General features: G+C 38.6%; 1 protein-coding gene across 1 annotated transcript in view; it reads right to left on the bottom strand.

Annotated features, from left to right (window-relative positions):
- WWC2 (WW and C2 domain containing 2) overlaps positions 1 to 15701 on the bottom strand; it is a gene marked incomplete at both ends in the record, with an annotated part of 103600 nt that overhangs the window by 63083 nt on the left and 24816 nt on the right. The window contains one exon of the mRNA XM_081999761.1: positions 3086 to 3195. Within this exon, the coding sequence (XP_081855887.1) occupies positions 3086 to 3195 (110 nt within the window). The remainder of the gene's footprint in view (positions 1 to 3085; positions 3196 to 15701) is intronic.

The following is a 15701-nucleotide window of genomic DNA, read 5'->3' as shown; positions in this document are numbered from 1 at the left end:
ACGGTAATTCCACCTTTAACATTTCCAACCTTCATTTTTTAACAGAAAAAGAGGGAATAACCATGAACAAGACCATCTGAATTTACAGTCTATTGCACTAAGGTCTAGCCTGCTGCTCAGTGTTTATTGGGTTTGTTTGAGAAATCTAACAAGATTGGCCAGTTTTACTACAACAGCTCCAAGTCCTGTGGGCAACCTGAAACTTCACAGTTGTATCAAATGTAGCTGTGTACAGAGGTACAGAATTGGAACAACACTAGAAAAAGAAATGAAAAAGAGGGCAGATAATAGAGAAGCTGTTCAGGATAATTAATTATGGGATGCAAGAGAATCAATGGACCTTCCCTCAAACATTTTGCTGAAATAAATCCAGCCAGAAGACACTGAACATGAAACTCATTTAGTCACCTTTCCCTGCGTAATACAGGAGAGCAGATTTCTTCCCAAGGCACTATCCCTCAAGCTGCCATTTATGGGTCCTGAAATCCCGCTTTATCCAACCTGTTTTTCAGGCATCTATTCATTTGATCCTCCTCCTAGCTGTGGGTGCAGTTCTTCTTTGTCCAGTAAAAGAGAGCGTTAACAAAATTATAATCTATACAGGTGAAAGAGTAAAGCAGTCTTCCTTGTTCTAACGTATCCTCTGTCCTGACAGAATTTTAACAGTTCAAATCCAGAAAGCATATCCAACACATCTGAATTATTACACTGCTAATAAAGCAGTAAGCAGGTGCAAAAACTGCTTTCTAGAAAGGCTTCCCCCCCCAATTATTAGTGGCCTCCATCCTAGAGATTTCGATAGCATCAAAACAACACATGCACCCCAGTCAGACGAAGTAGAAGTTATAATCTCTGCATTTGGCACACAAAAAAAAGACCTGCTTACAAGACACTTAGGCAGTTTACCTCCCAGAAGCTCAAGACTACTCTCACCAAAACACTGCACAAAATACAGTGTACAAAAATATACCACTTTACAAAATAAGAAATTTCACTGAAATTGCTACAAAGCAGCACATACATTACTGTAACAGAAACTAAATGCACTACTGAACAGTGGTTGGAAACTACTTTAAGTATACCAAAGTACACAACTGTGTCATCCATCACAGGCATTAACATAATACAGAGAAACCTAGCTAATCACAGTTACTTGTCCCAGCCACAGAAAGACATGCGTACAGATAGATATACACAACTTTTCTCTATTAAGTGAACCATTAGCATTTGCAGTCTATTAACAATTTTCGAGAGAATTCCAAGACAATGGTGTCCAAGGCCCAACATTTTACACGTGTGTGAAGCAGAATTCCAACTCACAAACAGCTTACAATGTTCGTGACTTCACTTTCAATGCACAGAAATAGCATTTAAACGCAAGGAAAATATTTAATCTCTTAAAAAAAAAAAGGCTACAAAACTAAAAGGATGAGATTTTTAGAACTGATTAAAAATTTTGAGCATGTATGGAGTAAGAGAGCACAGAGCATGATTATCAGAGCAGTTATCTGAAAGCACTTTCAAAATGCCTATAAATGCGGATTGCCTGCTCAAAATTGTATGGATTTAAGTTTTATAGTTTGGGCCAAAGCAGAAGTTAAAGACAAGTTTCATCTTATAATAGCATTTAGATTCAGAAGCAAATCCTTTTCTTTCTTCACCTTTTTAATTCAATCAGGTATGTCCCTATTTAACAGCACACATAAGATCAGAGGACTCTCATTGTTATTCCAATAAAGCAGGGCTATAAAACCCCAACTGAGGTCACTGGATGGGATTCAGTTCAAGATTAGGTGTCTACTGCAGGTGTTCAATAAGCACAGTAGATGTCTAATGTCTCATTCTAGTTAGAGCTTCAGTCCAACCCAACCAAAGGAGCTTAAATCAGATCATGTCCAAAGCAGACACCCAACCCGGCAGCTACATCACACTTTACATTACATTGGCTGTATTGACGAGATAGCTATTGACTCCAAAAGCAGCTTAAGACATCTCAGAGTTAATTCACTTGCCCGTACATTTGAGATGCCATAGGGTAACGAGCCTTGTCTCCATTTTTGTTCCAGAAGACCACTGGTCTCTGACTGGACATGCCGTATGTACTGACCTTGTGTAGTTGTCTCTGCTAACTTAAAGCATTTCAAATGGTCACAGATACCTTACTATTTTTTAAGTAAATACACAGCACTGCTAGCACAGATGCAGGCACCTATTCAGGTATCAAATGGAATCTCTTATGTTATTAAAAATAATTTCTGAGAAAATAGGAAAAGGTATAAATTATTATGGAGTAATGAACACATAAAAAGAAGATAGAAACACTTTCAGGAATATATTCATTTCAATAAGTCTAACAAGCACTGTATTTCAAATTTTGCTATAGTTTTGTATGGTTTAGACATAATTCCCATGCAATTAAAAATATATGTAGAAACAGATGTAGTCATTTTGTATCAGTAGATTTTCTTGTAAGCCTTTTAAAGCCAATAATATTACACCAAAGGGCAATTTTTCTTCAGCATTTTGATTCCCCATCCCCTTTCCAATTAGTACAAAACACAGCATTATTTATAGCCTGAAATGTATTCTACAACATTCTTAGAACTACAGTACGTTTGCCAGACCTCATACACAAGTTACAAATACCCACACACACTTCATACTACCTTACCTACAACAGTTCCTTTCAGTAGTTAGACTGAAGCCAGTTTTTGTTACTCATATCAGACTATCTCCGCCAGTGTGCATTGCTGAATATTTATTAGCCACCAAACATCATACACTTTACTGATATCAACAGATGTAAACCATCTTTACTTACTAGACATTACATGGACTTCTTCCAAAGCAAAAGATGAAGAGTCATATGAATAATTCTGAGTCAATTATAATACATCTGCAACCATCCCCAACAAACTCATGTACACAAATGGGATAATTTACCTACTGAAAATCAGAGACTGTTACTTTACTTCTCACAAGAAATCTTTCCCTACTCCCAGTCATGCTTTAAAAGCCTCTGAGGAAAGTCTAATCATGGTGAGTCTTCTTATATAATCAACATGGCAAATTGAAAAATACTTACGGTTGATGTGATCGATATAGTATACACCAATCTGAGGATCGTATGCAGCTTCCCATCCCCATGGCAGTTCATCCCCAACACAATCCGCAAATGACAAGGGCTTTGTTAACCTAAAACCAAATAAACAATTAATGGTACAGTTTTTTTCTCTTCCATACGTATGTTTGTTATTCGTATTAATTCCTATTATGACAGAAGCTAAAGAAAGATAGCGGGCAGAATGGAGAGCAAGTTGTTTTCTCGATCAAAGTTTAGGTTTTGATTTTTTTTTTTCCATATTCCATCATTCTGAATTCATTAACTCCAAGAACATCATATAAGTTATTACAAACATTTTTCAGTACAGGTACTCAAGTGAGAAATTCACTGCAACATCTTTCACATTTGACAGTTTAAAATTAAACAATAACCAACAGCTTGTGAAAAAAGAATAATCTACATTCCTATTTGTCCCCAAAAGAACTGGACCCTTCAACCTTGAGTATGCAATGAGAGCACAAGATTTCAAGGTCATCTTCTCTAACGACCACAGACAGGAAACTCTGAAAAGAGAATACAACCATCTAAGATGTAGTTAGCAGCATTTAGCAATCCGCATACTTGAATAAAATAAGCAGCAGTGTGGAGAAGAAGTGCATAGAGTAGACATTTAATAAGTAACATTTAATGGGCCTTCAGATGTCCACATGGTACCTTTATAGGAAGACAGACAATTAAAGTTTTTAATTTTAATCATGAAGCAACAATTTGTTACAAGAAATAGATTGATAACAATAATGCATGAGCTCTTTTTCAACTGAGGCTGAGCAAAGCTTTACATCATATTTTTGCCTTTTTTTTTTTTAAGAAATGAGTATTGAGTTTCCTGTTGATAAACCCACAGAAAAGTGCCATGTCTGATATAGTGATATATTTAATAGGAAAACCAAGAGATTTAAGGTTAGTGACAATATGACTAGTACATATCCAGAGTTTAAAAAAAAAAATCCTCAGAGTAAGATTATCAACAGCAGTTTGTAGGACACATGAGCATCACCTCCTTTGCTCACTGTGGCCTATCACCTAAGACTGTTTTTTCATCTCATCATTAAAATTCTATACAAATAAAAAGCTAACAATCTAACTCACATATCCCTTTTTGTGTTTCAGTTATTTCTTTCTTCAATTAGTTTCTAACCAAAATAAACTGGTTTATTAACATTTTTGTGAGGAATTAAAGAAAATAGTAGTACATTTTACTTTCTACAAAATGAATGGGCTTTTTTTGTGTAGAAACCACTACATAGAAAGTACCTTAGAAAACTATTGAATTAAATTTTTCTTACAGCTGAGACAACAGAAATTTGAGCACGGGTTTGATTTAGAAATCCTTGTCCCATAAATATATTATTATTATTGATGTATCTGAACTATCAATTCTTTAAGCAGAGCAACACTTTATTCCTCCAAACTAGGGTTGCAGAAATTACAAAGAACCAGGCTCTTACAATCCAAAAATCTCTGCATAATGTGGACAGATGTTTTTTTAAATCATAAGCATGAATCCACTTCCTCATATTTCTCCAAAGTTCACGACATAATCCTATGAAGGTTACTAATGGTTAATTTTGAGGTCCTGAACAAATTCACAAATAAGGCACGTTCATTAATTTGTTGTCACTTATGAACTGCTACGCAAAACCACTAAACACTCTGAGAACTATTACAAAATGCAGGTGAGATTACCAATGTGGAATTACATCTGGATCGCTAGGATATAAGATACGGATTGATTAGAAGCAGCACAAGCCACCTGTGAGAGAAGTTCTGTTTACTGGGAGAGATTCTCCAAGTCTGGCCAGCCACAGGCTTCTCATTTGAGTGAGAAGGTATAGCTTCTGCAGTACCTGTTTTCCTTCTCAACCTTAACCCACTACACACTGCCTCACAGTCCAGGAGCTCCTTTTCTAAAGGAAATCTTAAAAGGACATGACCCATACTCCTCATTACAATGCAGGAGAGGACATCCCACTGAAGCCGACTGGGGTAAACTCCCCAGCCATCGAGCAGGTCTGTAGTAAGCCAAGCCTACCTGTTGTATCCTCTCCCACCGCTGACATACATGTTTAAATCCAGGCACGGCACTGCTCTGAGTGAGGCTGCTCCAAGAAGGAGCTCTCCAGAAACCCCAGCTCAGACCTGCCACTCTGCTCCTCACCCTCCTCCTCCCCTCAGGGCAGCAGAAGCTGTGCCAGGATGGCAGCTACACAGCTCAGAAGGCTAACAGCTGTCCCACGAAGCTAGTGCTGCCATATCAAATACACCTGCCCAAATGCTACCTCTTAATCATTACCAGCATCACTTCAAAGATTACTTCTTTATTTGCAAATAGTAACAGCTAGATGGAAAGAGATGGCTCTTCGGAAAGCAGGAGGAGTTGTTTGAAGCCAGGAGAAGGCACACAATCACAGCTTCAGCCAGGCTGCCCACAGCACGCAGTGGACTGAACACAGGGTGCCCGTGTCAGAGAGTTCCCAGGCCGCTACTGCTCAGAGGAAGCATCAATCATGTAAAAGCCACAAGCTCTTTGGCAAGTTTGGATAGTCATGTGAACCTGTGCCAACTACTAGGGAGCATCCTGCTGTGAAGAATGTCCCGCCTCAAATTAGATCACAAACATGGGTTTTCATAAAAACATTTCTTAAATTGAATAAAAATCAAAGTTCAATGTCATCCTTAGCCTTAATTTATGATATTAACTCAAAACACAAGTCTTGTAGTTCAAGTAGTAAAAATATTTAAAATACCGCATAGCAGAGTAGGGATCATAACAAACTAGTATAAACATGCCCAGATGGTGTCTAATAAATTCATGTAGAACTCTGCATTAGTGTCCAACACTTTCACCAAAGATACACACCACAGTTAGCAACAATCACCAGATGTGATTTTTAAACCACCTCTACAGGAAAGCTATAAACCCAGTACTATCCTGGCTTTTCATCTGCACTCCACACCAATTTTATTTTTAATCAAATACTGCCTTCTTACTATTATAGCTCATTCTGCAGGTTAGACCGCAGACCACTCTGGCCGTGTGGATGTGCACACACACACACACAGAGTGCAGGTGTTATCACCTGTCAGAAATGGGACACCATGAGAATGAACAGCAGCCGCGCTCTCATCCCAAACACCCCATAAATTAAAGTGACACTAAAAAACTGTGGAAAACTACTTGAGTGACCCACTCTGGACCTTAAACAAAAGAAGAAGAGGGAGACAGAAGTCCCAAAATACAGGCAGTACTGGACAAATACTGCTCTGACAGATCATGCTTGGACATTGAAGCTTTAAGATCTGAACTATGTCAGGAGAACTGCTCCTGAGTAGATTTTTAAAACATGAAAAGGTTTGTACATAACAAGATCACAATTTCTTAAGTGGTACATCCCCAGGACTCTTTTTTTTTTTGTTCCAGAGTCTTTTAATAGCACAAGATTTTTGAGCCCAACACAGACTTTTACAACTGCGCAGCAATCAGCACAAGGTGATGTTAGACTGCTTTGGGCCCTCGGAACTATCCGAACATAAACGATATTTACTTTCGAAATACGTATGGCAAATAGATAAGATTAACATGACATGAAGAGATGTAAAATGCAAGAGAAAATGTGCAAGACAAAAGTTGAAAGCAAAGAGAGTTACGAGATGTAATTGGAAAGGAAATAGTACCTAGGAGCAAGGACCGAAGGAAACACGCCTGTGCAAAGATCATTATCTGTGACATAATAACCTATGATGGACAGACTGCCATTACATTCATTAACCGTGACCCAAGAAAAATGAGGTTTATTGCACCATACTAGAGGATTAAGTGCTGTGTCTCAGGGCACTGGTATTCTGAGGTAGTTTATAATACTTTTTCAGGTTGTAGTCATCAATTTACATGTCCTTAAAAAGAATGCTGATACTCTAAAAAGGATGACTTAAAGTCCACATTTAGCATACCATGAAGTTTAATTACTTAACAAAAGGCAGGGTTTTTTTAAATGCATATCACTAAGCTCAAGTATTCTCACCTATGGGCACTTTTCTTTTTTAACCTTATAGAACTCCTTCCGAGTGAAGACTAATTTATTAGCCTTTAGCTCATATATTAACATTTTTATCTACTCAACCCTATCTGGCTGCAACACCCCCATTTCAGCATATGGACTGAAGCATACTCCCCAGACCAAGAGAACAAGAAACAGGTGTGTGTAATGAGAATTGGCTACTCTTAAGAAAGCCAGGAAGCATTCTGTAATTCCATTATGTAAACAGTATGTAATTATGTAATTGACAATCACTTCACAGATGCCCTGGGAAACAAATACAGCTTACAAATTGAGAAGCTGTATTACTACCTCAAATCCACATTTTGATATTTTGAAAACTTTAAAGAAAGTTAGCTAAGACCTTAAAATGTAGATTCTACAATGATATATGTGTTATCATTAAGAGTTGCGATTTAATCTGCAGCCACACCTTTAAGAAGTCTGTATATGCATCTGAAGTTAATAAAGAGGCTGATGATATTGTAAAATGGAACAGTAAGTACAGACTGATGGATTGTCAGTGCAATATTGTTCTATTTGAACAACTTTCTTACTATTTGCATCAATTTTGTAAGACTGATTTATTGTGATTTATAACATGTGGTGGAGGGTGTGGGGAAGAAAGAAAGAAAGGTTACAGTAGGCAGATCTCAGAAAACTGGGCAGGGAGGAAGGGAAAGAGACACAAGGGAAAAAAAAAACACCACCACAAATATGAGACTTTTTTCCTCAGTTAGAAAGGACGAAAATGCAGGTTGGTAAGAGGTACATAAATAACTGAAAATTATGAACAGCTTCATCTCAATCTCTCTCAAAATGACTTCCAAGAATACCTCCTTTGCTGGGAGGTGACTGACCTACAGCCAAAACTTGGGAGTTTTGAATTCAATTATAACTAGGGTCAATGCTCAACTTCTATAGCAACTTCAACATGCATTTTAAAACTTTCTCCAAACCCCAATTATCCCCTACTCAAAATGACCTCATGTTCTTCGCCATGTAGCAAGATCTTCTGTGACACTTACATGAAGTGTTGTACTAATTAAATTTCACACCCATTCATTCTCATATATAATGATGTACATTACATATTATTTATTTTCTCTTACAATGCAGTACTCACTAGTACTTTTTCTAGACAGAAACAGTTCTGAAAAATATATCTCTTCTCCACACTCTAGGAATTGAGAAGACAAAACATAAGTTACTATTTAGATGTGTAGGAATGAGCGCCTATTAAAACATAACAGATGAAACCCAGTGATGAAAGGACTACATGCACACTTACCTGGAATCTGGCTCATTTGACTACACACACCATTACAGAAGGGTGTACAGACGATTCACGAATAACACAACACAACAGTAACACAAAAAGTTTCCTCTGAGCACTTCCCCACAAGTATTTTCAGTTAGCACAATTACACAGCATAGGAACATATGATCAGCATCAGCTAAATTCTTATTTTGCAAAAGGACGGCTGCAAGTATTTAATTCTTATTTTGATCCAGTAGCTCAAGATCAGCAAATGTAAACATTTAAATCAACTGATCAGGGAAAAGAATGTATAAACAGAAGAACATTTTGAATTCTTCACTACAACTCCTGAATTTAGTGCTTAAGTTGGATCTTAAAATCAATTCAATTCTTACCCAACTTTCTAATGGTATAGGCACTGTGACTTTGAAGGATCTATAAACACATCTCCTAATCCCATCCCAAATATCCTCCCAAACATGGATTTTACTCACTTCAGGATGGATTTCTTATATAAAACTCAGGGGGTGCAATTCATCTCATTAACTTCAAAAGTTAGTTATCTAACCTGAATACTCCTTTAGGTTCCCCTAGAGAGGCTGATTCAGCACATCTGTTTAGACTGAAGATGAATCACACTGAAGGCTTCCCTCTTTTTCTAGTGACTACAGGAGTCTGAATGCAAGGCTCCTTAGCCTATGCAAGGTGACTAAACTTAAGCAGGACAAATACTATACCAGTGCATACAGAATGGCAAAAGAGTCCAAGCTGTAGCTCCACATTGCAGGTCAGTGAGAGAGAGGCATTGATGCTCCCTATGGCTGAGGGAGTATCCGTTAACAGCAAAGCTACATTACATTGGGAAGACAATTTTCTCTTCTACAAATTATAGCGGCTGAAGCTGCAACAAAATGCATTTACTTTCATATTAATAATACTGCTGTCACTCCCCTAACTTCAAAAAGTGGTAAGTGGACCGTTTACCTGTAGAAAGGGGCATAATTTGCATGCCCATAAAAAAAAAAAATCCTTTTGCCATATTCTTTGTTCATTCAATTCTATAAAGTAGCAAATCCCATGCACAATCTCTCTCTCTCAAAAAAAGCTCATTCATGAGTCTGTTGACAGGATTTCAGCTTCTAAACACCATGTTCTTAACACAGTAGTGCCTCCCATTCAGATACCAGGCCAAGACATTATGTACAGCCTTTGTATTGCTTAGGTACATTCTCTTCTAATAAGGGTATTATTAAGATATACTGCCACTTTATTACAGGTATTATTTTGAAAAAGTAACTAAGTGGACATCAGTACCACATTAGAACACATCAAACAAGGAGTAGCATGGTGGCAGCCCCTGATTTAGTGGTGCAAAAATAAATAAATATGGTAAGGTCATGCATCTGTTTACCTTGTTCACCAGCTGTGTGCAATCAAACATTAACAAATGTCTACATTTAAAAGACAGCAGACATGCATGTTATTTTTTCTACACCAATACAGAATTGGTAAGAGTCACTCAAACTAAATGTGACCCCATTCTTTAATTATGAAAAATCTCAATAACATTAAATTATGCTGCTTTATGCCTCTAGCCACTAGCATGTGCACCATTAATCTGCTTGTTTCGTATTACACATGCATGCACACAACTAGCCACACTTTTAGCATTTACACGTAGCAAACAGCAGTACATTCATAGCACCATGCCTATGCCTTTCAGCATCACAACCGGATACTCGAAACCTAACCGCAGAGAATAAAGTCACAGCGGAGTTACACACTTTCAGGAGACAAAGGCTTATTAACTCCATCAGCAAGTATCTCCTGGATACATTTAATGAATTTTCACTTTTTTTCCAAATTTCAAATCCTTTTGCTCCTGGAAATACAAGGATGGGTAAAACAGTCAAATTTGTATAAAAAGAATGGAAGCTTGGGATATCTGGGCACCAATTCTAGTTTTCTAAAAAAACCAACCATACAGGTATAGTATCATTTTTAGTAGCTTGCAAGTTCTATCCTATGATTCTTTTAAGCCCTTAATAATTACGACAGGCAGCAGGCCTTAAAGAAATATACTTACTGCGTTTTACAGGGTTTTCTTGGTAAATGAAAATGTACACACATGCAGATGGGGGTTATACTAACAGACATACATAAGTAAGTTTACCACTTTACAGCAACACAGAATGGCTGGACATTATCTGGGTATATACTACTGGAATAATGGGTGCTCACAACTATTTTACCAGCTCAAAAACGTGGTTTCCAGTACTGACCTCGTACTGACAGTGGTTTACAACATCTCCCATATTACAAGTGCACTGCGGGTTCATGTAGATAGGACTAGATGATGATAGGATTCAATGATGTTTCAGGGAGCATCTAAGACTTTGAAAAATACAATTTCCATTAAAAGACTCTTGTCTAGCTAGCCAACAGTCCAGGTGAACACAATCTTGTGTTCAGGAAGCACACCAAGATCAAGCAGAAACTAAAATCTAATAATTTTCTGTTCCCATAGTGTTTTGGATTTTTTTAAACCTTTTTAGTGTGCTGAATAAGCTGTTTCTTCTCTAATTTAGGCAAAGTATCCAAGGCTGTTTTGAAATGCTTTGCTGAAAAGGGCAGTGTGCTGAAGCGGGGCTTCGTTCTCAGAGAGCCCTCCAGAGAGACAGTTGTATTACCAACATTACCATGTGAAATGGCAGTATCAGCCCGTTATCGGTTCTGACTGCTACTGCCAAAAGACCTTCATGAAGACCAACTCAGCTTCATACACTGTACCATGGCACACAACCGTTCACCATATTCAGTGAGTACTGCTTAGAAAGAACAAGCTGATACCTCGCCAATGACTGGTTTTGGAGACAAGCACTAACTACAGTTGAAAACTGTACTCCATTCCTCAAATGTTTTCCAGGAACTACTCTTCTTGATTTAGTTAAACATTTAACTGCCAGGGCAAGGATGAAAACAAACCAACTAACCTTTCTGCAACCCCACTACAACAAAAAAATCCTGAATTCAATGTATTTATACATGACTTACTAAACTTGTACAACATCCAAAACCAGAAATCTGACACACGTTCTTAGTTTCCAATATCTATTATGAACATAACCATTTTAAACCAATACAGACATGTATTTACTAGGAAAGATGCATTGTACATGGAGAGCAACAAATTCTTTAAAACAAAAATCTACTTATAACTGCAAAGAATTTGAGTCCACTTATTTTAAACAGCAGCACAAGTCTTCAAAAACACAACCCGATGATAAAAATAGCTGAACAAAAACACCCCTACAGAATGAATGCTAGACAAATAAAGGACATATATGGGGAGGGAGGGGGGAATGCCTCAGAGGACAGTGAAATCTGCAGAAGTAGCCAACCAAACTGAGAAACAAGAAACTCACCAAGTATCCGAAGGGGGGAGAAAAAAATCAAACCAAAACAAATTAGGAAAAAAATGCTTATAGGGAACACACACAGTTTCCCTCCCAAAAAAGCCTTCCTACTTCACTTAGCAGTTTTACAAGTGTCCTGTAAAATCATCAGCAATTAAGTGCTTGCAATATATTAACAAAAATTACTATCCTTTTTATTTATTTTTTTAAAAAGACTTCTCTTCAATGCTCAAAAATCCTACACAACCCCAAACTCCCTAAGCTTTACGCAATACAGAAAAGTTAAGGACGGGAATCTTCAGGTCCTCCTTCCTCCACAGAAAAAACCCAAAACGGGGAACGGACATCCTTCTCGCACGTGCGCACACACACTGAAGGCAACAAGCAAAGAGCGAACACACACGATTTCAGCACAGGAGACGGAAGGTAGGGGGAGGTGAGGGCAGAGGCAATATGCTGCCTTCCAGCTTACCCTCAGATGCTACGTGGACATTATGAGTGCCCTTAACATTCATTGTAACGGCAACGAAGCAGAGCGTAACTGCCTCTTCCCAGTTACAAAGGGGTTAACATCAGCTCAATGTCAGCTCACTTTGTCCCTTCACAGGTGCTTCTGAAAAGGCACATAAACTGAATAGCTGAGACCCAGACAGGGAAGAATGCTTTTGGGAAGGAAGGGACCCACACCCACTGGTTGCAGGACCAGGTCAAACTGCCTGCTGGCACGTTTTTTTTGTTTCCTTTTCCTTCTGATTATGATAAACTGTTTTGGCTTTCCACTTAACAATTACCATCAGTGAAGAAAAAAACCCCACGCTGAACACAGCTATACATTTTGCTACATCATTTTATCATTGAGAGTACCAAAAGAAACCAAATATTTAAGTGAAAAGAACCACCAATATTTTCCAGCTCAGCATACTAGCTACTTGTTCTTGTAGGGCAAAAACCCCCACCCAAATCACTACTTGTAATTTGTTTATCCCTTTAACATTGCCGAGTTCAATGCAAAGATGACATTTTGAAAGGTTAGGGGGAAAGAGGGGGGCAGAGGAGTGGAAATGGGTAACGCCATGAATGTTTTCTCCTGCGTTTTTCTTTGACACAGCAGTTGGTCCTGTGCTGGCGCGTAAGCACTATAATATTAGACACCTGGAATGTGAGGAATGTCTGATAACCATACCCTAGCACAGGGATAACTCCACAGCCATAAACCAACGATATGACCTTTGAGCTTTTCCCCTGGAAAGCTCAAATGCAGTAACATAATGAAAAGGCTATTATGTGCAGTCTTGCTATAGGTTATTTGTATATACATGACTGTACACTGCTGATAGAGGGAAACCATGTTATCATCAATTGAGAACACCGGTAAGAAACTTAGCTATTAGTTTTAATCTAAGATCACCAACACCATGATATTTTTCCAGTAATTTTAAGTGTTCCCAATCCTATAATCTCTACCTGCAAACTTGACTTGGAAATGATTCCTTTACACATCTTGTACCACTCTGCTTCTCATTTCATACATTTATTATCAAGTTGTTCCTCTACAATAGGAAGATATACCCTTAGAAATACACAAGTGAAAAAAAACCAACACAAGAAAAAAACAAACCCTGTCAAGCATCAGTTTGTGAAATGCAAAAAAGGCACAAACTCTGCAATAACTTCCACATGCAAAGAGGAGCCATATCTGGTACTGGTGGATGAAAAGTGGAACATGAGCCGGCAATGCGCGCTCGCGGCCCAGAAGGCCAGCTGTGTCCTGGGCTGCATCCAAAGCAGTGTGGCCAGCAGGGTGAGGGAGGTGACTCTGTCCCTCTACTCCACTCTGGTGAGACCCCACCTGGAGTCCTGTGTCAAGCTCTGGAGCCCTCAGCACAGGAAAGACATGGACCTGCTGGAGAGGATCCAGAGGAGGCCACAAAAATGATCCGAGGGATGGAACACCTCCCTGATGAGGACAGGCTGAGAGAGTTGGGGTTGTTCAGCCTGCAGAGAGAAGGCTCCAGGGAGACCTTATTGCAGCTTCCAGTGCTTCGAGGGGGCTTATAAGAAAGATGGGGACAGACTTTTTATCAGGGCCTGTTGCGATAGGACAAGGGGTAATGGTTTTAAACTAAAGGAGGGTAGACTTTGACTAGATAGAAGCAAGAAATTTTTCACAATGAGGGTGGTGAAACACTGGCACAGGTTCCCCAGGGACGTGGTAGATGCTCCATCCCTGGCAACATCCCCGGTCAGGTTGGACGGGGCTCTGAGCAACCTGGTCCAGTTGAAGATGTCGCTGCTCACTGCAGGGAGGGTGGACTAGATGACCTTAAAAGGTCCCTTTCAACCCAAACTGTTCTATGATCTGTCCCCAAAAGCCTATCACTTAATTGAATCATGATATAATAAAAAATGGGAAGAAAATGTCCATAGGTTGGAATACTTTATTAGAATAAATCAAAACAGATACACTTATAATAAAGGATTAAAACATTTATTCTGTTATTTTGGACGATTTGTCATCTTGGCTATCTGTCAGGCACCAAGTATCAAAAGCGGGCTTCGTGGCAGATAGTTAATTACTACAGGGTTTAATATAGGACTTTTCTGTATTGTGAAAATTAAAACTGGGAAAGAGAAATCCATTTCAACGAAAGAACACAATCAAAATCAGAAAATAATCATGATCGTTAATGTCAGCATTAAAAGATCTCCCTTATCCCTAACATTTCCCCTTCCTCCTTTCTGTAATTTCATACACACACTGGTCCAAATCACCCCATTACTCACCTCATCAGCTACAGAAAGTGATTTTGAAATTTTTGTTCTGCGAACTCCCCTTCACTCCTCCTGCAAACAAATGCTTGCATCGCAAGCAACCTTTGGATTCATAGAGAGGATATTTAAAGACTCTCCTCGTCTAACTCTGCTCCCACTGAAGTCCGCAGGAGTGTTACCAATTTCAGTAGCAGGAAACTTAAACCTGTGACAGGCACTTTTGAAAAGTACCATCCATCTGAACATCTCAAATAACCTCACAAACATTCAACTTCAGTGCTATGAAGCACTCCAGCCAAGTACACCAATCATACCAGAAGCAGGGAGGAGCGAACTTGAGGTAACTGCCCAAGGTCACTGCAATTCAGTTGCAGACCTACAAACCGTGCCCAAGGTGAGACAGCACCCCACTCTAACCATTATTCTCAACACTGAGTTCTCCATGTCCCAATTTCTAGCTTCTCATCCAATCACTTGTTTTGTAACAATTTTTAATGCATGCTTCATTAAATCATTGTGTGTTTCGCAGTACGCTGCAGCTCCTGTTGCAAAAAGACTGAGCTAGATCAGAGCTCAAATGCTACACAACCACTTGGCCAACCTCCGGGCACTGGTAAACTAATTCCACATGCTACAGGAGTAGGAGAAAACTTTAAAATGTATTAACAATTTTTTACATGGAAAAGGAACAAACACACCACTGATTTTATACAACTGCAAGGAGCATAATATTTAAAAAAAGGAAGGGGGAATATATTTATATTTTACTAAGGGACCATAAAAAAGTCTGTCAAACCTTGATGCATATGGTTCAGAAAGTTCCCTCAACTCATTCCACCTATGGTTTCATAGAAGACAGCCTCTAGAAAAAATTTCACATTCTTGAGAGCAGAGCGATGGAAGCCACCGCCTGTCTTATATGCTAGTAAAACTGCACAACACTGAAATGACGAGTAAGGGCTGTAGCAAATACATTTGCTTCATAGAAATCTAACGTTGAACTTAAAAGTGCAAGATGATGAAGTATCAGGGTACTGTAAAATTACAGTATTGTAAAATTACAATTATAAGAAGATTTCAGATGTATGTTC

This window comes from Phaethon aethereus, assembly GCF_964289735.1.
Source record: "Phaethon aethereus genome assembly, chromosome: 4".
In the NCBI taxonomy this organism is placed as follows: domain Eukaryota; kingdom Metazoa; phylum Chordata; class Aves; order Phaethontiformes; family Phaethontidae; genus Phaethon; species Phaethon aethereus.
Note: the sequence above shows the minus strand (reverse complement) of the source record. Positions and strands in the feature narration are given on the sequence as shown.